Source organism: Onychomys torridus, chromosome 20, assembly GCF_903995425.1.
Source record: "Onychomys torridus chromosome 20, mOncTor1.1, whole genome shotgun sequence".
Taxonomy (NCBI): Eukaryota; Metazoa; Chordata; class Mammalia; order Rodentia; family Cricetidae; genus Onychomys; species Onychomys torridus.
Window position 1 is genome coordinate 35312894 of NC_050462.1, and position 26007 is coordinate 35338900.

Sequence of the window (26007 nt, forward strand, 5' to 3'; positions counted from 1 at the left end):
CTGCAAGCCTGTGTACACTGCATCTTCTAATCCACCCCTCACTGTGGGCATGGTGGCTCACACCTGTATTCCCAGCACTTGAGATACCACAGCAAACAGATTACAGTGAGTTTGGGGCCATCCTGAAGTACACAGAGAGTTTGAGGCCATCACAGGCTATGGAGTGAAAACCTGTCTTTGAATGAAAAAGCAAATCTACCCAACTCTTGAAGCTGCTTCTTCAGATAAGTCAAAGATGGCTAAAAGCTGAGAAAAAAAACAAGACAGTGACTTGGATATCAGATTTATCCCACAATTGATAAGTTAAGAGTTTGAGCACTGGTCAGAATCAAAAGTCCTGATTGGAAAAAAAATATGTTACAATACATGCTTGTTGTTATGAAGCCAGACAAGAGAAGGACATTTACATGTAAATCACAAATCTACACATCAGTGATAAACTCATGTGGTCTGGTTTCAGACAGAGCATTTAGGCTGAGTGGATGTTTCCAGTTCAAAACAGTAACACAGCCTTCCAGTGGACTCCCCATTTTTCTGGCAAAGCACTATTATTATTGGCTTCCAGCAACTTCCATGAATAGATACCACAGTTCTCGTGGAAGAGTCATAAGTTTGTGGTTCTACTTTTAATAATACTTTTGAGCATATTTGCAGCTAAAATCGAGGGTTTTTTTTCCTAAGTAGTTCATATTCAGTGCAAGGAACCCACGTGTGTTTTCTTTAGGAGAGTATTAATGTATCATCCCCTCTTCCCCATGGTTTTAGTTTTTAATCAAAAGACAAAGAATGTGCTGTGGCAGCTGGGACTGTCTGGTAGAAGAGTGTGCAGGCAACCATGGACTATGTAAAATCGGGCATCTCTAGACCGTAGGTCAAGATGGTTGAAGCAGATCCTACCTCTGCCCCAGATTTCCTGTGACTGCTCATCCACTCTAGACCTCTCTGCCTATTAGCATAAAGAAAGATGCAACCCAACCCCTTCTGGTATGAAAACCCCATCTGGGGAGTAAACAACTTCATAGGCTTCCAACCTTGCGTTTTGAAACTCACGTTTGTAAATTAGTTCTCATTCCATGATTCACACTAACACCTGCATGCATTTGAAAGCCAGTGACACATGTAGCGTGTTTAGTTGAGGTCCTGATACAGTTGGGAACTTGTAGGAACCTCAAGTGGGATGCCTTTTCAACCCTGAGGTGCAGTGGTTGAGGGATGATCCCTTGTGCTCCAGCACCCCTTTTAGCTGTTGCTTTATTGGGGTGTCTCATCCTTGGTTACACGGAGAACAGTGACATTGTAATCATAGCCCCAGCATGTGCTTGCTGCCTACTAGGAAAAGGATGCTGTAAAAATATCTGGCCTCAGAAATAGTTACGACAGGATTCATTCTTAAAGGGGAATCCAAAAAGGATGCCACATTTCCCAGCTCACTTCACATATTAAATATTCGTGTGTGTGTGTGTGTGTGTGTGTGTGTGTGTGTGTGTGTGTGTGTGTGGACTGAACATAGAGTCTCATAAATTATATCCCATCTCTCTTTTTGCTCTTTACTTTGAAGCACAGCCTTACTAAGTTGCCCAGAATGGCTTTGAACTCACTCTGTGACTGAGACAGGTTCACGGCTTGAGATCCTTCTGCATCAAGCCACTCAGGTAGCTGGCAAGATAGGCTTATATTAACATTAACTTAGCTAATGCTTGATTTCCTTTTAACACCCTAAACTAAATTTCTAATTTTACTCAAATTTTTAAATGGTCAGATTTGGGATGTTTGTTTGTTTGTTTTTGTTTAGCAAAGGCTGTTGTTTTCTGGAGTGGGAGACTTCAACAGGTTAAGCACAGAGTTATAAGTTCATGGCCTAACATTTTCCCAATGATCCTGAACTTCTTGATATATAAACCAGGGGAAACTGCCTATTTCATATTATTCTGGGTTAGATTATTGGTTACAAACACCAGGTAAGTACACCTGATAAGTACAGGGAACTTTGTTTTGGCTAGTATGGAGAGAAATATTTGAGTCAGTCACCTTTTCCCGTTGAGATGGTTACTAGACATGCATACACTGGCAACTTAAAAATAAAATTAGAGGAAAGAGAGGACCCATAACATTAGTATCAAAAAGAACACAGTGCAATCATTTTATATTACTTACAAAGCCCTTTTACACTTTTCTTAATCTTCTAACTTCGAATACCACTATTGAGAATTCAGTTGCTATGGAGCTTTATCAACCAATAGCCTTTCACTGTGTAACTCACTCTCCAATAGACTCACAACAGTGCCAGAGCTGTGCAACGGGAGAGTAACATAAGGTCATTTATGCACCGAATATAATATATGCACTTGTCTCTTTAAAAAATAAAAATTAAAATGGAGGCTGGGAAGATGGCTCCATGGGTAAAATGTTTGCCATAGAAGTGGGGCCTGAGTTTGAATCCCCAAAACACACTAAAATTACAGCGGAAGACATCTGTATTCTAAGTTATCCAACAGTGAGATGGAAGGTACAGATGGGAGAATTTGAAGAAGCCAATGGGCCAGATAGACTTGCATATACAAAGGCAAATGATAAAGATGTCCTGATTTCAATGACATGGAAAGGCAAGAACCAAAACACATATGCATTCATGCATCATACACACACACACACACACACACACACACACACACACACACACTCAATGATAATCATAACTAATAACAATGATCACCAGGCAGTGGTGGCACACGCCTGTAATCCCCGCTCTCAGGAGGCAGGAGGCAAGCTGATCTCTGTGAGTTCGGGGCCATCCTGGTATATCATGGTGGATACACAGAGAGAAACCCTGTCTCGAGAAACAAAACAAAACCAATATATATATATATATATGTATAGATATAAAAAAGTATTTATTTATTTAAAACAATAATTATGATGATCTATAGTAATAAAATGGCCCAAGAACACTGAGAACCTGCCTCATAGACGTTCTAAGAGAATGACTGAAAAGCAGCCTGTGAGTGTCCAGACATCTAGCAAGGAGGAAAGGAATACGTGCTATTGCAGATTGATTGCAGACATTTTCCCTCCATTATATTTCCCCCAAGTCCCCTGGACCTCCAAATACTGGCAGACTTTGAAAACAGAATTTAGAAAGTGAAACTTACATTGGAATCTCTGGATTGAAAGCTTTCATCACATTCTTTGCTGCCCTTCACAGCACAGGAAGCAGTCTGTCCAACCCTGGGGTTTGTTTTGAGAGATGGTGGAGTCTGTAACTGTCTCAGTGTGCCCTTACCTTGGGGGCCTTCAAAGTGGAATGACATTCAATGGCTTCATCTGTAGCTTCCCAGACTGGATAGAAAGTACTTCCAGTGTGCATCATATCATCGTTGAAATGTTTTCATTACTCACTCTAGTTTGGTTGATTGCTTTTTTTTTTTCTTGACATACCCATCTGAGAGAAGGAAGACACATACCATCAATATCCTATTCTAATGTATGTCCTCAAATAGTCTTTGTCTCCGAAATATAGCTAAAATAATTTCAAATCTGGTTTCTTCTCCTTATTACAATCTTAATCAAGCACAGCCTGACATTTACTGCATTTCTGCATTCCACACTAACCACAATGCTACCCCTAGTGTGTTCCAAAGGCCCCACTGAGAGATCAGGAATTCTGAATTTTGGCTTACTTATTCTCAGGGCGTCTTGAGATGAAGTCCCGGAAATCGGTATATGTTTTCCTGACATTCTGGTTTGGGGGATCCTAATAAGAGACCCTCTTTGTAAAACCAGTTCCACAATGGAACCTTGCAAGGATTGCCCTGACCATGTTTATCTTCATTCTAGCTAGGACTTAACTGAGTGTTAGCCTACTTATTCAGTGTGTGTGTTGGGGGAAGGTGGATAATTTTCAGGGAAAAAAAAAATTATCTTGAAAACAATGCTAAAGCTAGTTCTGGGGATGTAGCTTAACTAGTAGAGAGCTTGCCTAGCATGCCCAAAGCCCTGGGTTCAATCCCCAGCACTACATAAACCAGGAATGGTAGTGTATGCTTAGAATCCCAGAACGAGGGAGGTAGAGTCAGGCAGATCAGAAGTTCAGGGTCTTTCTCAGCTACACAGAGAGTTCAAATCCAACCCGGTGTGTGTGTGTGTGTGTGTGTGTGTGTGTGTGTGTGTGTGTGTGTAAAAATTAGAGCTATAATCAAATTATCACTTGATCCACACTGACTTTTATGCCCAACAAATATTCTATTTCAGAGACAGTGTCAGTGTTCAAAACACTTGGTGGGAGGGGCATTGGGCTCAGTTGGTAAAGCATCTTTTGTTTTGTTTTGATTTTATTTTGTTGTTGTTTTCTAAACATGGGGGCCTGAGTTCAGGCCTCAGGACCTGTGTTTAGAAAATGCTGCATGTGGTAGTATGAGTTTGTAATCCCAGGACTGGAGAGTCAGAGGCATGCAGATTTCTGAGGCTCTCTGGCCAGCAGGCCTAGCCTACTTTGAAAGTACAGGCCAATGAGAGGACCTGTTTTTTGTTTGTTTGTTTGTTTGTTTGTTTTTAAAGTGACCAGTGTCTGAAGAATGACATTTGAAGTTGTTCTCTGTTTTTCACATGTATACATGCATGTGCGCACATGTGCGCGCACACACACACACACACACACACACACACACACACACCACAAAACATCTGTTCAAACATCAGTTGTGGTTATGTCTTGTTTAGTTCTCCCTTGCTTTCTGCTGCCTTTGTTTTGCTTTGCTTTTGAGACAAGGTCTCTCTGTTGTGTAGCTCTGTCTTTCCTGGAACTCCCTCTGTAGACCAGGCTGGCCTCGAACTCACAGAGATCCACCTGTCTCTGCCTCCTGAGTGCTGGGATTAAAGGCCGGAGCCACCACACCTGGCTTTGTTTTGTGTTCTTTAAATAGGGTCTCATGTGGCCCAGTCCCAATCCTCCTGCCTCCACCTTGAACGTACTGAGATCACAGACTTGCACCACCACACCCATCTAAATTCTCCTTGCTTGATAGGACATCTGCTAAAGATCTGGGGAAACTTTGGCGGAGGGGCTGGCACACGGCACAGCTGGGCCCTGCACTGGGACAGCCGACTCAGCCTCCCTTGACTCATGCCAAAACCCTCAGAGCTTTTACCCATGAGGCATATTACCGTCCACACCTTTTGTTCTAAATTTACTGTACCAAACTTTACCAAAAGAATTCCAGATTTGAAAAGAATAAAAAGCAAAGGCTCGAGAGTTCCATTGTTAGCCCAGAAGTGAGTCACCACTGCAGAATTCCTTCTGTCTACTGATTAGACCGGATACTGGCTGGGTGGTACAGCAGGAAGGCCATAGCTCAGTGTGTGTGTGTGTGTGTGTGTGTGTGTGTGTGTGTGTGTGTGTGTGTGTGTGTGTGTGTGAAAACAGTCACAAAAGGTCACAATTTTAACATGTTAAAAGCCAAAGCTCTCTCCTGGGCATCTGGGAGGCTCTGAGAGTTTTTTGTTTTGGTTTGGTTTTTTTTTTCCAAAATACTACCTCACTTGCAAAGTGTGGGCAGGGGAGTCCTATGTTTTTCCCTCTTCTGACTTCAGTCGACCCCCAGCTGACACAGTTATGTGCTTCCCTGTGTGGGAAGGAGCTGACACTGATTTCTGGGCTTGGCGGAGCTAATGAGATGAGATATCTGCCACGTCTAGAAAGGGTAGCATATCTGAATCCTTTCTGGTCCGGTTAACCGTCTTCCTCATCTATGGCCACCAGGAAAGCAGAGCTTGCAGCACCTTTACAACAAAGGGAGCTACTTTGTTTCCAGAGCATAGGGGATGTCATAAACAGGATAAACTAATCGTCTAAAATACAATCCCAGGCCTTCCAAGAGAGCATCACCAGATCCTCAGCATGGCTTAGGAGGGAGCCATGACTGTTCTAAGCAACCAGGTATAGTGATCAAGCCAGGTATAGTGTTAACCAAACACTGATTCAAAGAGCAAAGATATGCAGCATCTATTTAGTATTTACACACCAGCAGCCATAGTGCTAAGCATTTGTGAATTATCTATTAAGCCCTGCAAAACTTGTAACCGTATTAGGTAACATGTTCACTTACCAGGCCAGTGCTTTTCAAGCTCTTTTGTGGGTGTGAACAATGGAAAATTTCTTGCAGACAAAATCTTCCACATAGCACCAATGTGAAGAGCCACTAAAAGCGTGGCCACCCTAGTGACAGCTGGGAATGACGGGGACGGGACGCGATCAGCTCACCTCCTCCTTCTCCCTGATACCACCAAGAGCCAGGGACTCCTGGAGTTTCTGTGACTGTCCTGCAGCTCTGACATATTTAATGCTCATAAGGAGACAACAACTGTCCTTCATATTATTTTATAAATGGGAAAAACTAAATTGTGGGGAAAGAGATAAGTGACCTGTGTAAAAAAAAAAAAAAAAATCAGAGCTCTCTGGAATGGTGATGTTCTCCTGTAATCTCAGCACTTGGGAGGATAAGGCAAGAGGATGCAGGAGTTTGAGCCAAGCCTGGGGCTATTTAGCAGGACCCTGTTTCAAAATGACAACAATAAAAATTAATTAATGAAATCCCAAAACCAATAGGTTTAAAGGTAAGGCTTTACACCCGAAATCTGCCAGGCTCCAAGCCCACCGCTCCCCATGGTACCAGCTGCCTCTCCAATAACATACTCATTGTATAGAAGCATATTTGGATCGTTTCCATCCAGATGTGCCCAACTTGAACCAATTTGTCCTTGGCCAGGCTTCTTCTTAGTCCTCCAAGGCTGACTGAGAATTCATCCCAGAGCTTTCTAACTAGTCTTGTCTGACCAGAGGACACTATGTATACGGTGTTCAAAGGAGCTTAGCTTTATTCTGAGCATTTGAAGTGGGTTGTCCCATTTGCACCTCACAACAGTGCCTAGTAGGTACAATGACTGTGTTGCCTCCTCATTGTTTTTTTGTATATGAAAAAAAAAAAAAAAAAAAAAGCTGAGCACTGCAAAGATGATGTAATAAGGAAAATCATTAAACCATCCAATCGGTAGTGAAGACAAAAACCTATCTTGACCCAGACACAATCAGAAGTGTGTGCTGAGTTTGCATTTGCTTTGTTCTGGCCTCTTAACGTACTTTGATCCCTGTTGGTAATGAACGTGACACCTTGACATTCCAGACCATTTCAAACTCATAGCTACTGTCTTAGCTAAGGCTTTCTTGCCATGTTTGTTTTACTGGGGTTGTTGTTGTTTCTCTCTGTGTGTGTGTGTGTGTGTGTGTGTGTGTGTGTGTGTGTGTGTGTGTTTTCCCACTTTGTATTTTGAGATAGTCATGGGTGTTGTGGCTGGTCTTAAACTCCTGATCCTCCCCCCTGTCCCTACCAAGTGCTGAAGTCATAGGCCTGTGGGCCCAGATAATTTTATTTTTCTTTAGTTAATACCTACTTAATAGTAGACATAAATTACAACTTAACTATGGTAGTTTGTGAAACCCGAATTTGTACTGAAAGAGAATTCTTCAGTTCTATGATGGGGAAGCAACAGTGCTAATTTCTAGTCTTCTTTCTCACTGACAATGCTCCGACAGTTTTGGAGCCTGCTCAGCCTAGTCTCCTAAGACTCGGGACCACTGTGGAACTCTGTTAAAACCTTAACTTTGGCAGGGCAGTAGTGGTGGCGCACGCCTTTAATCCCAGCACTCAGCAGGCAGAGGCAGGTGGATCTCTGTGAGTTCGAGGCCAGCCTGGTTCCAGGAAAGGCACAAAGCTGCACAGAGAAACCTTGTCTTGGAAAACAAAAACAAAAACAAAAAAACCTTAGCTTTGGTTGAGTTGAAACTATGACCTCCTGGAGGTGACGGCTTTTGTAAGTGTCTGCTCTTTGAATGGCAGTTGGATGGTGCCACTGGGGTCCGTCCCCATTTTGTCTGTTTGATGATGGTGGGTTTTCAAAGTCACAGAAGAGAATCCCCGATTCTTGCCTTGTAGAACCAGTTCACATTAGGAACCAGCTGCTTCTGCGGTGTAGACTTAGATTTCAACAGATCCATAGACCCCATCTGACTGAATCAAATGCCTAGGATCAATTATTGCTAAACTGGGGTGGGAGTGAATTACTATGAAACTCTCTTGAAGACCCCGTAATCTATATAGCTGTATTCATTTTTTTGTCTGCAAACATATTTTATATGCTGTCCTAGCTGCCTGGGTTTGTTTTGTGTTTTATTTCATAGTACCAGCTTACAAAAGAAAAAGTGTTCTTCCCTAGAACAGAATATAACCTGAAGGGTAATCCCAGATTTTAAGTTCTTACAAAGGTCAATGGAATATCCTGTATACTAATATGTTCTGTAAAACATTTATCAAATATTTCCCAAAATGACTATGATAAGTTCTTAAATTTTAACCAGTATCTAATGAATGTAACCTGGGAAATCGCTTGCTTTCTTTTAGCCCATGGTTTATCTATTTTCACATAACATAAAAATATTTATGGCCCAAATTATTTATTTGATACATTACCTATTTAACTTAGTTATGTGCCTCTTAGATGTAGGAACTGCTACATGTTTTTCACTGTAGCAAATATGAAAAGTATGACATGCTTGATCTTAAAAATTTACAACTTAACTGGAAGCAATATTAAGATGAGATTAAATAATACATATCATTATCAAATTACTCATCACAGAGACGTCATCTTATTTTGGTCCTATCTTTTCTGTTTGTTGTTGTTGTTACCATTTTGTTTGAAATAAATGACTTAGATAAGATACAAGACATGCTTGTTACATGCCTAGACAGTTCAATACTGGAAGTGAGAAATGGAAGAGTAATATATTGAATGTTAGAAATAATGATTCGGTACACAAGAACATTGTGCGCAGAAGAATTAACAAATTAAAATGAACCGGAACAAACGTAAGTTCCTGTGTTTAATTTCAAATTTTCAATAGCTTCAATACAAGATGGGAAAAAAAAAAAAAAACCTGTAATTTTCACATTCGAGACAGTCCTGCTGACTTTTAATTAACCTAGCTGTTCCTAAGAGGCTTGCTTCTTATCAAGCACCCTGCAGGCACAGCAGCCTCACCTCCTGATGTACCTGCAAATGGAATCTCAATGGTCTACAACATGTAGCTAAGGGAGAAAGGATGCTTACTGATGCGATCCCATCAGGACAAGATACAGCACTGTAGGAAGGTCCTGTTTCGTAAAATAGCTTGTAGAAGTGGGAGACTGTCTGTGAGGGACAGGGAAACCGGGCTACGCAGAAACGTTGAGTAACCACAGGATGTTTAGTCTAGAGAAGAAAGATTATAGGACTTTGATGGTTGTTTTCATCATTTGGAGAACTATTGTGTGACTACAAGGGGAATCTTGAGACCTACTGGGGTTATTTCAGTTGGCCAATAGGGTGAGAATGTTAGAGAGTGAGAAATTCATTTTGATGTCTTCGGAAGCCTGCCTCTAAAGGTTTCTCCGCCCAGGAGCATTCCAGAAGCTGGCTGGTAGCCCGGCCTATAGAGAAACAAATTTTTGCCAGTAATTCTGATGACTGATGTTAGAGGACTCCTCTGATGCTAATGCTTTTGTTCTCATTTTCCAAAAGAAATGGGAAATAACAACACGTTTCCTGTGTCTTCCAAGCCACAATTTTGCCAGAGTGTATTACATGTTCCCATCTTCCCCACCTTCCCTGGCTGTAGCAACCTTGGCCTAATTAACACAGTCTGGTATACCTGATAGAACTTAATCACAGTGAATCTGCTCCAACCACTATCACACTCTGCTGAGCCACTTCTGGTGAAATGATTACTAAGAACTAAATTGTGACTCCAGTGGTCGACCAACTGGACACGCAAATGCCATTGCTGAACAGTCAAGAAAGCGGAGATCTTGCCTCAAGATGAGGTAAATGGTCAGAGCAGGTTCACAGACCAGAGCCCAAGAGAGGAAGTGCACACAGAGCTTCCACTTACAGCCTGCAGCGTGACGTAGCAGTATCGATTCTCTGAGAAAATGTCAAAGGAAGGGAGGTACTTCTCAGCGCCCTGCAGCTGCCCTAATGTTTAGTGTGGCTGTGTCTCCTAAGCTTTGCTGTCTAGACTGGCACCTCCTGAACACCTGCTACGGTATTTTTTGAGATATTCCCAGATGTCGTCCTACAACTAGGAAAAGAAAGCAACTCCTCCGCTGCCATTTTTGTTGAGTTCTACTCAACAAAGTGTAGAGCTCTGCTGGAAAAGACTGTGGGAGATGGCTGCAAACAAGTTGCTATCACCGGAAACTGAAGTGACCTCTTCACTTCTTGCCGAATACATAGTTTTGGCACTGTGTCAAACCTGCCAGAGGAACAACTGTTCAGCCCAGAGGGTGTAGTCTCACTGTGTCAGTAGTTGGACAGGCATCTGTCTATACAAGGCTAGTTTCAGTTGTCACTGACCAGAGGTCATGTGACAGAACAGCACATCATGCTTTTAAGTTGGAATTGCCTATGTAATCTCAAAATTATTCTGAAAAGTATCAACCACCACTAGGAAAAAAAAAAAATAGGTTGGGGATTTAGCTCAGTGGTAGAGCGCTCGCCTAGCAAGTGCAAGCACAAGGCCCTGAGTTCGATCCTCAGCTCAAAAAGAGAAACAAACAAACAAACAAACAAAAAAACTACATAAAACCAAGAAAAAAAAGCTAAAATAGGATTTGTTGTATGACTGGAGTTACAGAGAGATGACAAAAATTCAGATAATTACTATAGTGATAATTCTTATTCAGTGAAATGAAGAATAGGTAACTTTTGTATTAATGCCTGACAATTTCATCAAGCTAAAGAACCATCAGCCCAGGAGAAAGCATGATTGTGTATAGAAACACAGGGTGAAAAGCAATGATTTTTCTCACAAAGCAGCTGCCTTCTATCCATCTATGACACTGGGGATGCTGAACAGCTGGTGATGACATTCGCCCCGGCAAAGAGGAAAAGCGAGAGCCAGTTCCCAGTTTCCAGCCAGCTGAGGGATCCACCCACTATTGTGTTCAGATGCCCAGCACACCCAAGGGCTGCTTGGTGCCCTACCAACCTTAAACAAACCATTTTACCATAGATCTTTCACTTGTAAGAAGAGCAATAGATCACAGCTCAGCTGTGCTTTGTTAACCTGCTTCTATCGCTTTTAGCCCAGATGCATCATGCTCGTTCTAACAGAAGATGGATGATAAGGCCCCAGTGAAATAATCCCTTCACCCCAGCGCCTCTGAGTTTACCTGGTGCTCGTTATGACTTTGTAACCTCGTCACTGTCTTGCTTTCACAGAGGAGGGGGCTGAGACCAAATGCTCTTAAGGAAGTTGTGTAAACCACACAGGTGAAAAATGAGCACATGCGGTCTTGGAGCTAAGTGGCCTGACTCATTCCCGAGTCTGAGTATTCAACTGTAAGGTTCTGTCACTGCTCTGGTAACAGTACACAGGCAAAAATATTTCCAGGAAGCAGGAGGATCAAGGTTCAAGGTCATTCTCTACCACAGAGTGAGTTCAATGTCAGCCTCAGCTATAGGAGACCCTGTCTCAAAACACTAAAATAATCCGGTGCCTTGAGTGCATGGCATTATATTGAGCCATACACACATACACACACACATACACACACACACACACACACACACACACACACACACACACACACAGAGAGAGAGAGAGGGAGAGGTATTGCTTAATGATGGAGAGATGTTCTGGAAAATGTATCGTCAGACAACTTTGTTGTTATATGAACATTTGTATATATGTACAAACGCCGACAGCACAGCCTAACACACCTGGATGATATGATACATGTACAGCGTTTCCTGTGTCTCTCGAAGCCGTCAGGGAACAATGAATGCGCAAGAGAAGACAATGCAGTCAGGAGGCGCAGTAACTGTGGTAGGTCTGCAGCGGCTGCTAGCCTAACATGGCATACAGTACGGTTTTCCAGGAGACTTTTTAAACTGAAGTAGAAGTGCAAGCTGAGTAACACTAAGAAGGATATATACATAAAATCAGCTATTCTGCATGTTTGTCATAACACTCCAGTTTTAATGTTATGTCTAGGTGACAGGACTGTAAGGTGTCAGCAAAACTGAGTTCTTTCATGGTCTCTTCCGTGCAGGGGTGGCATGGTCCAAACCAGCGAGCAGTATGAATTTGTGCACCACGCTCTGTGCCTGTACGAGAGCAGACTTTCACCAGAAACCGTCCAGTGATTCGGTGAAGATTTACAAGAGCGTCAATCTCTCACGGGTGATTGATGAAATCGCCTACCCAAGGCTCCTAGGAGGAGCTTCCTGCCATGGAGGAGGAGGTGCCAGAGCCAACCTGAGGCATGGACGCTGGAAGACCTGGCGACATAAAAGGTTGCCAACCCTTTGTGTATAGGAATGCATTTGTAGGCATCCCCCAAATTATTTTGAAGGTCCCATGCTGATGGAGGTATGATCATTTCTCACACAGCCTGAGGTGGATTTTGTTTTGTCTGTGATGATTATCTGCCACACAGAATCTATGTGGGTGATACTCAGTGACTGTCGTGACAACAGGAGGAGCTGCTGAAGATGTCCTGATCGTGTGTTTAGATGCTCTGATGTTCCTAAAGTCTGTCTTGTGAATGGACTGTCTGCTAGTCAACTGTTCCAGTTTAAGTGCTATTACCTATCTCAGTTACCAGAATCTTGCTGCTAAAGTCGCAAGTGATCAATAACAGAATTTTAACAACTACATTTTTGTGTTTTTGGGAAAAAAATCAAATGCAGTAACTATTTTATATGGAAATGTGTCTTGATAATATCTATTAAATGTGTATTTATAGTACCTCCTATGGATCAATTACAGAGCACAATGGCTGTCATTGGATACATACATATATATGTATATATATATACATATATATATATACATATATATATATATATATATACATACATATATATTCTATTATTAGGCATAGAGTTGGCACCTGTTCCACAACTCTAACCACTATATTTCTACATTGTGACTTGTTTTGCTTTAAAAAGGGGGATAAACAAATTTATAGTAACTATAAAGAATCAATAATTTTAAATACTCATCTCTCTTCTTCTAAGAAGGGATTTTTTTGACTATGCTGTCTGCCTGGAATCTCTCTCCCAATAAGAGGCAGGTGCCTTTGGGGATGCCACAACCTGTCTCTTCCCCAGACATTCTTCTAAGGATGCTGTCATGCACGTCCTCACATTTCTAACAGGTTTCATTTCTCAAGAGACAAATGAAGGTAAAATAACTACACCCAGCAAACATGGGATGTTCTGCTCATATATGAATTTTCAATGCAGCAAAGTTGACTTTGTTTCTTACCTACCAATAAATGGCTCTTCACACTAAATATTGAGTGGAGTATATTCTTTCCTTGCCCCCACTTGGAGAAAGGCCATCATGTGGGCAAACTGAAGTAGGTAATATGATGGATTTAATTTTAGTCTTTGCCTTCTCCTGGGTAGAGATGCCTCTCTCCAAAGGCAATCTTATAATCACTTGAGAGATAATGATCCAGAAGTGCCATCATTATGTGGTTTTCCTCATAGACGCCAGCATCTCATTATACAAACAGTACATGTTTATGTCTTTATATCCCTTGTCACAGACCCCCATAAATTACATGGCTTACGTATATTGGACAGAACCGTATCACCTGACAATAAGGCATGGCGTAGGAAGACTCAATTATCTGACATTACAATTCTCTTTCTCCATCTTGAGGTTAAGATGTAATCATGTGCCAAAGGGATGGGAGGGGAAGACTTTCTGGGGGTTTCTTCTGACTCCTGGGGGCTGGATCTACATTTTAAAAAGAGATGATCGTTATGCCTTCTTTTGAAAGAAACAGAAACAAGTGGTGTGAAGCTTCCCCCAAACAATTCAATTGGAGGAAGTGTGTCACTGACTTTTCCCCTCTCCGTGAAGCACATTTCCTTCCTACTCCTCACTTGTCTTATCTGAGAGGATTTTCCCCCCCAAGCGAAGCATGAACCGTTGTTAAGTGGAAAATGGAGGCTGAATTTTACGTGGCGATTCTAGGCTGCCTGATCCTCGGGAGCTTGGGTGAGTGGGTCTGCCTCAGTTTCCTGGGGCATCATCTCTCTCAAAGTTAGCCGAGGAGGCTGGTAGCCTTTTGGAGCCAGGTCTCTATGGCAGTGTAGTCAAAGACAATGAGGAGGGGGATTAAAGGAGACAGCTCTGGCCACACTGCTGAGATTTCTCTCCAGAAGAAATTGTTTACCAAGTGCCTGGGACAGGCTCAGCTCCTGAAAGGATGGGCCTCAGAGAGAGGAACCCTGAGCAAACATCTTTCATTATTTATTTGTGACGGTCTATAGCTTTCTCTATGTTGTTATTTTTCCAATCAGGTTATACTTTTATTTTCTTTTCTGTAAAAGAAAAAAAAAATAATATGCATAAGGAATGTGATTAAAGAGAGTAAGGAAATGTGTCTTATTTGGAAGTTGTCATTCAGAAGGATTGAACATTTCCATGGAAAAGCTAAGTAGTTTAGGTTAAAAACTCATTGAAAAACAATTTCTGAGCCTGAATATTTTACTTTTATTTTTCCTGTGAATGTCTCAAAACTGGGCATTTAGTCTTCATGAGATGCTGACATTTTTTTAATTAGGTCAGTGTTTGGTAGGAAACTATAGGCATAGTCACAAAGCTTCTCTAATGTTGCAGGAATATAGATCTAGTAATCAATGCTTTTGTTGTTGTGTACCGGCCACAAGTTGTGCTTGGAGAGGTGGGAAATTCCATTGTATCTTTATCTTTTAGTAAATGTGCCCAATCTTAAAAGGGTTTATTCAGACTATGCAGCTCGTAAACAAATATTTATCTACTCTGGGAGCTTAAGGACTGAGAAGGAGGCATCTCTCTCATTTATATAATGGAACAGGGCTCAGATATGAAGAGGACCAAATGATTAAAGGGGTCCAAGCTCTGTATTTAATTGACTTTGATAACGCGCACATCATTCTCTGTGTTTACCTTTCTTCATCCAATGAAAAGCCGTATTCCTTTGGGTGACTTTGTTTCTTTTCCAAGATCTCTTTCATTTTTCTAGTGGTGATATGTTCTCACTAAATCATACAAGAGTTCAACAGCGGAGTGCTGTGTTTTGATATTCTTTTGTTGTTTCTGGGTTTTTTGCCTTTTTTTTTTTTTTTTTTTGGTGGGTTGATTGGTTGGTTTGGGAGGATGTTTTTGGTTGCTTAGTTGGGTTTGAGGGGTTTTTTGGTTAGTTGGGTTTGTGTGTGGTGATGGTAGGGGGTGTATGTTATTTGTTTGCCTTAGGATTTTAAGTCACATGAGCTGAATCTGAGGTTATGCACTTGTAATGCTAGAAAGTTCAAAATATAAGTAAACCTGGTATTTTTAATTCAGCTGGTATGTAGGCAGGTGGTTTTACTATTTAATGGCCCTTCCATGGTACTTCATAAGTCTTTCATCTTCCAGAGGGGTTCCAGATAATCCATGTCCGTAAACAGCTGTGTCTTTCCATAAATCAGAAAGTGATTATGAGCTCATGCAATGGCACCAGCCAAAACCAGCAGTGGCTGTCAACTGAGAACGGGAAGCTCCTTCACGTTAAGTCTGGATCGTGCCTGGGCATCTCCAACTCCTCAAGGGGTCCTTTCCGACCAGCAGTCTCCACTCCCTGTGCCCAGGCACCCCGATGGACCTGCCATGATCCTGAAGGTTTCCTTGAGGTGGAAAGTACCTCTCTCTTTCTCAAGAAGCAAAACCGTAAGGTAGTGGTCAGGAAGATCAGTAAATACCTCGATAGCTGGATGAAACTAGACACCAACAAGGAGGGGGAGCTGGTCAATGAAAGCCTCTGTGCAAAGCAAGGTGAGTGACTCCTTTCCGAATCAGTTCTGGAAGTCATTCTGCTAACTGCCGCATCTTTGAAAAGCCCAAGTGCTCCCGTCTATCTCCTTGGGAAGATACACACATTTACTAACCACGTGGTACCCAACAATGGAAAACTTCATTGTCCTCATGAAAGTCAGCAACTTCTCTGCCTACGATGTCCTTCCTTCCCTTCTTTTCTTGTGCTTACTCAGACTTTAAAATGTGTGTGCACACATGTATGCGTGCAGTCTCATGTGAGTACCACTTCGTTGACATCCACCTTACTTGAGGCAGTCTCTTGTCCACCCCTGCATGCACCACACTGGGTAGCCTACAAATCTCTGTGAAATCTCCCATCTCCATCTCTCGTCTCACTGTAGGAGAGACTTGTGCTATTGAATCTGTGCCCTTGAAAAGCTCCTGGGGATCTGAACTCAGTTTTCATACCCTCTGAGTCATCTTACTGGGTCTAAAAAATGTTTCTCATGTCTCCCTTTTGTGCCAGGCGCTATGATCAAGGACTACTAGGTGTTGGAATATACATCCAGACATATACAAACATGTAATGACTAAAGTTCATGGTCAGGAAATTGATTCTACTGGCCTAGAAACTTCTATCCTCTAGTGAGGAGGAGTATTAGAACATAGGAAGGGATGACAAAAGGCAGGGGTGACACTAGACCATGCTTTGAAATTCTCTCACATTGATGTTCACATCATTCGAAGACAACCTACTTTTTTGATACAAGAAAAGCCAACGAGTAGTCATAAATTTTTCTAATTTGTTGATAGTGTCCCCAGAAGAGAGATGTACATAAATATTTGTACATGCATGCACAAATTCCTGGTTCAGTACATAATGAGTCCTAAGTAGGAATCCTTATGGTACATCTATGCAGTTTCATCATCTCTTGAAGTTAACTGTTTTCCTAGTGAACCTGCTCCTCCATCAGAGGTTGGCTCAGGAAGTCATGAAAGATAAAACTCGCAGAATCACAACACACTGAGCGTGAAAGAGCCTCAGAGGCCACTGGGAGAATCACTTAGAAATAGATCTCCACAGCAAATAGACTGAAGTTCATCAGGATGTAATGAATTGTCCTAAATTCAAGTTAACTTCTTGTCTAGAGTACACCCCTTATAAGAGTGCTGCCCAGTGCTTCCCAGTACTCCCTTGTGCTGACCCAATGATTCCCAGTCCCTCCCTGTATTCCCCAATCTTCCCAGTGCTGACCCAGTGCTGATCCACTGGCTTTCTTCCAGCTGGTTGCAAGACAGTGTGATGGGGAAAAGGCAGAGCTCACTAAAAACACAGATCCCCAAGATTCCTTCCCACCTTTCTTCTTGCACAACTGCCTCAAGATCCAGAGTCAGGTGCTGTGGACCTGTCCTAATGCTAACATGGGTTCATAGCCCTTCTTGGGGGTCAGCACCCACTGTACCTTAAATCTTTACTTCGTTACCCATCTCTGAGGCTGATTTGAGCTTTTCTACCATGCTAATCTTTAAGTGCTCTTCCGTCACTCACACATATGCTAAGCAAGTACTTAATTAGATACTGGGTGAGGGCTCTTCTGTACTCCACACTGAGGCTTACAGCAGCAATTCTTCTATCAATTCCGACTGTGCACAGCAGGTAAAAATACAGTAGACTATTAGAAAATTCAACTTTACCGGAAAATGAAGCACGTAGAGACAATCTATAACAGTTTCTTCCCTTGTGGTTGACTTGTCCAGGTCTCTCCTGAATGACAAAACAATGGTAAATATAACAGTCATAATATTCACTCATTCATCCTTCCATTCATTCATTCATTCATTCATTCATTTTCAAGACAGGGTTTCTCTATGTAGCTCTGACTGGTCCTGGAACTCACTCTGTAGACCAGGCTGGCTTCCAACTCACAAAGATCTGCCTGATTCTGCCTCCCAAGTGCTGGGATTAAAGGTGTGTACCACTATCACCCAATAACAGTTTTACTCTTACTCACAGAAAGGAAGAACCATTTCTAACTTCAAATTATGCAAGGCAAGTGTTTGTCTTCATGATGCCTGCAAGGCCTTGGGTTTTTTTGTTGTTGGTGGTGGTGGTGGTGGGTTTTTTGTTTTTTTTTTGAGACTAGGAGACTAGGTCTTACTGTGTAGCCCAGACTGGCCTAGAACTCACAAACTGTGGATCCTTCTACCGAGGATTTTGCCTCCCAAGTGCAGAGATTACTAGTATGTACTCACACCCAGCTTGAACCAGAACCAGCTTGAAAATAATTCTTTTTCAAATCACTATTTTAAAGCATTTTTTATTTTTAATTTTTTTTTATTTTTCCCCCTTTTTTATTATATTTGTGTTTTAATTTTACATATCAGCCATGGGTTCCCCTGTCCTCCCCCCTCCCGTGCCCACCCCCACCTTGCCCCTAGCCCCTCCCCTCCATTCCCATCTCCTCCAGGGCCAAGACTCCCCTGGGGATTCATTTAAACCTGGTGGATTCAGTACAGGCAGGTCCAGTCCCCTCCTTCTAGGCTGATCAAGTGTCCCTGTGTAAACCCAAGGTTCCAAACAGCCAGCTCATGCACTAAGGACAGGTCCAGGTCCCACAGCCTGGATGCCTCCCAAACAGTCCAAGCCACTCAACTGTCTCACTTATCCAGAGGGCCTGATCCAGCTGGGGTCTCCACAGCCTTTGGTTCACAATTCATGTGCTTCCGTTCATCTGGCCTTTCGTCCCCATGCTTTTTCTAATCCTGGGCTCAACAATTCACGTAAAGCATTTTTTAAACGGAGCTCTAAAGCTATTATTCTGAGTCATCAAGATGGTAACAAAAGCATGATTTCTCAAACACCAACCTGTCTGGCTAAAATTAGAAAAACAGAGGCTCATAATGCAACCAATAGTATTACTGAAGACTTGTTAATATCTGGCTACTGAAAAGTATTTCTTGGAGTCCATTAATCTTTCTTTTTCCATTCCATATTAATTGCTCTGCTCTTCTCTGCTTTGGTATTTTATTATGCTGTGTGTTGGTATGAATTTTCATTTGTTAATTTTGTTTTACTTCCCCTTGGGTATTTATAAAGTAGTTTAGGCATGCATTTGTAAGTGTGCTCTTTATTTCCCTGACTACATTTTCTGAAATGTTAATCATCTTGAACGTTTCTTACTAATCTACTATTAATTCCCATCTTTTCTTCCTTCACCCTTATGGAGCCCAATAGTGTTTGGAGTGTGTATGTGTGAGCATCAACTTTCCCTCACCTTTGGTTTCATTGTTAGCTCTTCCACATAATTTACTCACTTTTTTTTTTTTTTTGAGCTGAGGATCAAACCCAGGGCCTTGTGCTTGCTAGGTGAGCGCTCTACCACTGAGCTAAATCCCCAACCCCGTTTACTCACTTTTAATAGATGTGTTATAGTTCATTATATTTAACCTCTCTCTCTCAGAGTAGAAATACTAATACAGTTAAAATGTTAAAATTTTTCTTACCACAAAAATGACATTAAGAGAAACCAAATTGTTTATTGTCCTTATTGTTATATAAAACCTTGTATGTCGGTTAATGATCATTTCTGAGCCTGACTATTAGTTTGTTGCCCTTTGGGGATATATTCAAAAGGTGATTTTGACCTGGTAAAGTCAATACATATCATCTCACAGGTGACCTTGACCTAACTAAAAGGTAGTAACAACTTCAGTGCAAAGGTGTTTTAGGTTGAATACAGGATGCCCCACTGGTCTTGAAATATGTCCTAGGAAGAATTTTGCTATAATGTGAAAACAATGTAGCAGCAATGGTACAATAAAGATGTTAAAAATAGCCTTAACATATTGTTCCATTGTGTAAGAACTTGTCCTTGCCACCATCAAAACCCCTTCCTCTTTCACGAATTGTGAAATGCCTGCACACTTCCAAAAAAAATCAGAAGATATAGACAACAAAACACCTGATGGCCTGCTATTTTTAGAATAATTCCATGTCTATTCCAATAGAGTTCAACGATAGAAAAATGAACTTTAACTTTGAGAGTCTTGTATATCAATAAAAGGATTTTCTTCCTTCCCATAGTAAGAAATTATCACAACTGTTGGTTTGTGATGTCTTTAATCCCAGCACTTGGAAAGTGGAAGAAAGGGATGGGAGTCCATGGCCAGCCTCAGCTACGTGAGACCCTGTCTGAGAATGGAGAGGGGGATGGGGAAGGGAGGGAGTGGACCAAAGGAAGAAGAGGGGGAGATATCAGGGCTGCATTTTGATGCATAGTGTGCATATCACTAAAGCTAGACTAGAGTCAACCAGGGAACATTAGAGATGCCGAGTCTGGGAGACTGAAATTTTTGCCCATGTAAAAGCCAAAAGTATAGTTGGCTTTTCTTTTCCCCTTCTCTTTTGGGGGCCCACCACCCAACTCCCAAATAAATACATGGAAACTTATTCTTGCTTATGAGTGTCCGGCCTTAGCTTGGCTTATTTCCAACCAGCTTTTCTAACTTAACTTATCCTGTTTGTATTTAACTATGTTTTACCTCTGGGCTTTTTAACCCTTCTTTATTCTATATATCTTTCTTGCCTTCTTACTCCATGGCTGACTAGGTGGCTGGGTGACTGGCCCCTGGTGTCCTCCTCTCCTTCTCCTTTTCTTGCTCCTCTTTCTTCCCATTCTTCTTTTTTCAAGCCTAGATGTCTCCTCCTGTTTATTCTCTCTGCCTGACAGCCCTGCCTATCTGTCTCTCCCACCTTGCTATTGGCCATTCAGCTCTTTATTAGACCAATCAGGTGTTTTAGACAGGCAAAGTACAAAAGCTTTACAGAGTGAAACAAAAGCAGCATAAAAGAATACAACACAGCCGGGTGGTGGTGCACACCTTTAATCCCAGCACTTGGGAGGCAGAGGCAGGTGGATCTCTGTGAATTCGAGTTCCAGGAAAGGCACAAAGCTACACAGAGAAACCTTGTCTTGAAACCCCCCCCCAAAAAAATACAACACATCTTTGCATCATAAAACAAATATTCCCCAGCATAAATGAATATAACACATCTTAAACTAATATTTCACAAATGCTATATGCAACTGTAACATCTACAATGCTATTTGAAGAACAAATCTCCAGAAGGTTTGATCATTTGTCTGGAGAGTCTAGTTTCATCCACTGATTGTGCATATTGACTAATTTTTTTAAGTTCTTGCAGTAAAAACTCACCAGCCATTTTTTAGTGAAGGAAGCGCAGCCTGACATGCAGAGAATATAATTGCACACTAGGTATTCCTAAGCTTGATTTAGGTCCTAACCCCATCACTACTTTTTTAAAGGAGCCTGAGAGCTAAAATCGTCTTAGATGGTCCTTAACTTAGAGAGTCAGCATTGGCCAAGGCTAGACGCCACAGGGATGTTGACCTCCATCTGCTGTGCATCCCTACGCCAGCAGATGCCTTTTGAAGGAGACACCTAAACTCTAGACTCCAAACTCAAGATTGAGAAATTAAGACTGTTTCATAACACAGTTGTGAAGAAGTCTCAGGTAGAACCATGGCTGAGTTTGGCATGAGAAAGCACCTTGAGCTAAATCTCTCAACTGTGTGCAAAGTGTATAACCCTGGCACACAGGTGGCAACATTGCTAATGATATGAAAGGGAAGAAAGGAAATATACAGAAAGGAGCATCCAGAAAGCTGGGAAAGTGCAGATTCGGTAGACATGTAAGGAAAGTTGCAGACAGTACATATGAATGCCTACTTACATTGAATTTCAGATAAATTTTAAGTATATCAAAATAAATATTAAGTAAATGGTACATAATATAGTTCTTGAATTGTTTACCAATACTATATACATATACTCAATTATACTAAAATACTATTACCTGGACTTCAGATTTAACTGGTGTCCAATACTTGTGTTTTGCCAAATCTGTCCAGACCTATCCATATACAAAAACCTCTCTACTGCCCTTTGCATCTCAAGGAAAGAATGCTTAATTACCATGGTCTCTTCATTAACTTTTGAAAGAGTGTCTGTCTATATCTTGTTAAGTCATAAATGAACTTTTTCTGTCCCTTAACCACTCCTGTTTACATACATCACCATATGAAATATGCTCGCCAGGTAAAATTAGAATGGGAAGGAACGAGATTCAAAAGAGGGGCAAGTAAAGTTGACTAGAAAGAATAACTAATTCCTTCAAGAGGGGCCACTTGGCACATAGTCGCTGCCTAATAAAGAGTTGTTTTATTAAATGAACAAGTAAAGAAGCTTTGAGAAGTAAAACAGTTGCTCTGAGTCTTCAAGCCCACACTCTTCGAAGTTAGTCTCCTGATTCTGAGAGGATTTTGTCGGGTTTATACACCTGACAACGCAGCATCCCTAAAGCCAGTGAAACACCCAGACACACTTGTCAGCCAATCAGTCACAGAATTTTCCCCACCCTTTCTTTTGTGTGGCTTTGCCCTGAAGTATTGCTCACAGTGACTCCAAAGCCAGCGGCGGCAGCACCTGAGGGAGCGTGTTGCAAATGTAAGAAGAGCATAGTTTTTTATTATGGCAAGGTGAACCAGTGTTTGTTTGTTTTTCAATGTAGAAATCTCATCCCATCCTGCTCATACATCCTAAATCACCAGCTGTTCTTCCAAAAGATATCTAGCTTAGAAAATGCAACAGACTTGCTGGGCAGTGTATGCCTTTAATCCCAGCACTCAGGAGTCAGAGGCAGGTTTGAGGCCAGCTTGGTCTACAGAGCAATTATTTCTGGGATAGCCTGGGCTTCACAGAGAAACACTGTCTCAAAAAAAAAAAAAAAAAAAAAGGAAAAAGGAAAGAAGGGGGAAAGAAAGAAAAGAAAACACAGAAGTCTCATGATTGAAGACGCACAGAATTAAAAGACTCACACCTCATCAACAGACGGTATGTTATGGTTAGACAGAAACAAGACATTCTGATGTGCTGTTTGACAGTCAGCGATAAGTAGGAATGTACTGCATCTCTCAAGAAGGAGGTTCTAAATATTTACACCATAAAATTTGAAAAGGTATTTGAGGAGGTGGATGTGTATAATCTGATTCAAACATTATACCATCTGTGCAGGAATTAAAAATCACTAATACTCCATTAGTATATAACTTTTATGTTTTATATATATATTAGTTAAAATAAATTAAGGGCACAAATGTTCCTATCACAAACATTTGTACTATGGTTACAGAAATAAATAGCATTAATTGCCCTCACCCACCCACCTAGGGAGCCTCCCCTTTCATGAAGCATTTAGGCAAATCACTAACAGTGAGTCTCAGAGCGCTGATCTTTGGGAAGCTGATGAAAGCTATGACCGCCACCCACCAGCACTGATGTAATATGAATTTCATATGATCAGAAGCCTGGGCAGATCTTTGGAGATCCATGGACCACCACTCCTGAGACCAATTCAGTCATCTAGATATTCACAGAATGAATTGAACTCTGTCTTCTATGTGGAACTAGCTTTTCCATACCGTTTTCAGAACTCTGCCTCCGCTATGTGAAGTTGGCAGATGGATCAAGGATGGGTGGATATTTTGGCAGGGCAAATGGACATTTTCCCATGCTGAGGGAATCTTGGCTTTTTCATACAATTAAATTTATCCACATGCTCCTTATTGAAAGGACCTTCTTTTATTATGCAAAAATTGTTTTTAGATGGGACTAGGAATATGGCTTAGTTAGTAAAACCCTTGCCTAGTCTGTCCTGCACAAAGCCCTGGGTTCAACCCCTAGCACTCTATACACCAGGCATGGTGCTCCACACATGTAATATTAATACTTCGGAAGTAGAGGCAAGAGGATCGGGAGTTCATGGTCCTCTGGCTATATAGCAAGCTCAAGATCACTCTGAACCATATGATATCCTATCTCAAAGCAAAATCATTTTTGTGTGAAGAACTCTCATAAAATTAATAAAATGTGAGAATGATTGTTGCCACTATCCTTTCTTCCCCTCAGCTGGCCTGGGGACAGAAGCCTCAGTGCGGATTGCTAGAAACTCAGCTACCCCAGAGATCTCCACTGCTTTGAACACAGTTCCGTATAGCACTGGACACATTAGGAATACCACAGAGGTGTTCCTCGAGAACGCTGTAGAGATCTACAGTCAAAGCGGCAGTAAGAGAGATCTCCCCAGTCTGCGCACAGCTGGAACTACAGATGCATCCTGGAGTCCATCGACTACTCCGTTTTTCTCCAGCACCACTGCAGAGGTAAAAAGAGAGAGGTGGTATGGTTGTGAATGGTCCCCGAAAACCCTTCCCTCAAAAAGACTCGTTCTGTTCCAAGTACTAGTGTGCACTAAGAAATCAGTCACGTTGTGTCTAAACTGCAAATTGTTCATAAGCGGATTTGGCATAATGAGGAAAACCTTTGAAATCTTTGCATCTTGATGAGATGGAGATAATTGGGGTTGGCCGTGCTGTACCGGTACTCTTGTAGATTGGCATTTTGTGAACCAAAGTCAGGGTTCATGGTCTCAAACATAGCCTGAAACAAAGTAAATAGACACTGAGAGCGGTACTTTGCCATTCCAAACCATTTATGCTCTAAGGGGCAAGAATCACAAAGCAGTGGCAGATCCAGAATCGCTGTAACTGATTGGGAAGATAAGATAAACAGGAGTCATGGCACCCCACATCACCATACGCTGTGTGTCACCTACCTATGATCTTGGTGGTCCACACAGTGACAGACGGGTCAAGTGAACCAAGGGCAGCTCATGGGTGTTACCCAAACGCTTTCTCTGTTTTGAGTGTTCATGTCTTTGGCTTTGCTTTCCTCTCAGAGGTTTGAGCCATAATGGAAGCAATGATGGTGTAATTAGAACAGATGAGAGAGTACAAGTTTGGAGAACACAGGGATTTCTTAATGGGAGAGCACTTAGGGCACATGCATGGGTGAAGCTCTGAGTTAATCCAAAGCACAAGCCAGCAAAGGAAAGGTCTACACTTCACTTGAGAGTGTAACTCTTTCCTAACAGGCTACACAAATAATTCAAAGAATGAAAATTCCCAGTATCATCTAAATGACATCCACCCAATTGGATCTCTCATTGCTTCTGCATTGTACTGAAACTAATATTGCATATGGTCTCCAACTACTGAGCACATATATCATCATTGATCACAAAGCAAATACAGTGAGGACACTGAATGACTCCTGGGAATTTATTTTTGGTTCCAGTTTTCCATTACCATAAATCTTGCCTCTGACCTAGTTCTTTCCCTGTCTGTAAACAGGAGTTAGGAAGGTCCAGTTGCTTTCTGGACAACTCTTTACATCATTTTCAAGCATAGCCCTCAATCTCTATCCATTACTATAAATATCTATCCCAAGAACACAAACTCTAAATCTGCCTTTGAAGGTCAGCTGCGCCTCTCACATCCCTCCACCCAGCTGGGGCATAACTGAAAGAGGAAGAGGGGTGCAGTTACAGTGTCCCAGTTCTACCTTGAGTTCTACCAACTGCTCAGCTCATTGTGGTCTCACAGCTGTTAGCTTTGGAAACTGGGAAAAGAGGACAAGAGATGGGAGAGTCATGACTTCAGGAGCCCCCGACCCCATGATCAGGGCACTCCCAAATTCTTCGGTTCCTTAGCCATTCCATCCACCACGAGTGGGAACGAGGTATTTGCCACTTACTTTTGAGAATGGATACTCACATCTTAATTTTGGCTGCATATGCCTCAACAAAAACTCACATCCTACCATTAATTTAGTAGAGCATTCATTCACATTTGAACTTGATTATCTATAACAGTACAGAAAAAAAAATAAGTATATCAAACAAGACACATTGAATGAGGACTACCACAGAAACTTATCTATCTGAGTAACAGAAGATGGTCTTTTAGTGTAAAAAGGATAGTCTATCATTCTTCCCAGGTCTGACATTATGAAGCATAAAAATAGGTTCAAGAGTTGGCCAGGCTCTGCAGAAGTATATTCAGAACAATCAGCAACAGAGTTGTTGCAGATATACCACTGGTTGGGTAGATGTAACCCTGTCTGACGGAGCTCATAGGCTCATCCCTGCCTCAGCAGTATTTGTAGCCTTAGATCATAGCAGACACAATGGTGAAGGTTTT

General features: G+C 41.7%; 2 protein-coding genes across 3 annotated transcripts in view; both read left to right on the forward strand.

The window, feature by feature from the left end:
* Ptprr (protein tyrosine phosphatase receptor type R) overlaps positions 1–13386 on the forward strand; it is a 234697-nt gene extending 221311 nt beyond the window's left edge. For both annotated transcript variants that reach the window (XM_036170115.1, XM_036170116.1), the window contains one exon: positions 12144–13386. In XM_036170115.1, the coding sequence (XP_036026008.1) occupies positions 12144–12237 (94 nt within the window). In that variant the 3' untranslated portion in view covers positions 12238–13386. The remainder of the gene's footprint in view (positions 1–12143) is intronic.
* A 666-nt stretch (positions 13387–14052) lies between these two features.
* The window catches only part of Ptprb (protein tyrosine phosphatase receptor type B), a 113413-nt gene continuing 101458 nt past the window's right edge, over positions 14053–26007 (forward strand). The window contains exons 1-3 of the mRNA XM_036169589.1: positions 14053–14107; positions 15509–15904; positions 23876–24129. Coding sequence (XP_036025482.1) covers positions 14053–14107; positions 15509–15904; positions 23876–24129 — 705 coding nt within the window. The remainder of the gene's footprint in view (positions 14108–15508; positions 15905–23875; positions 24130–26007) is intronic.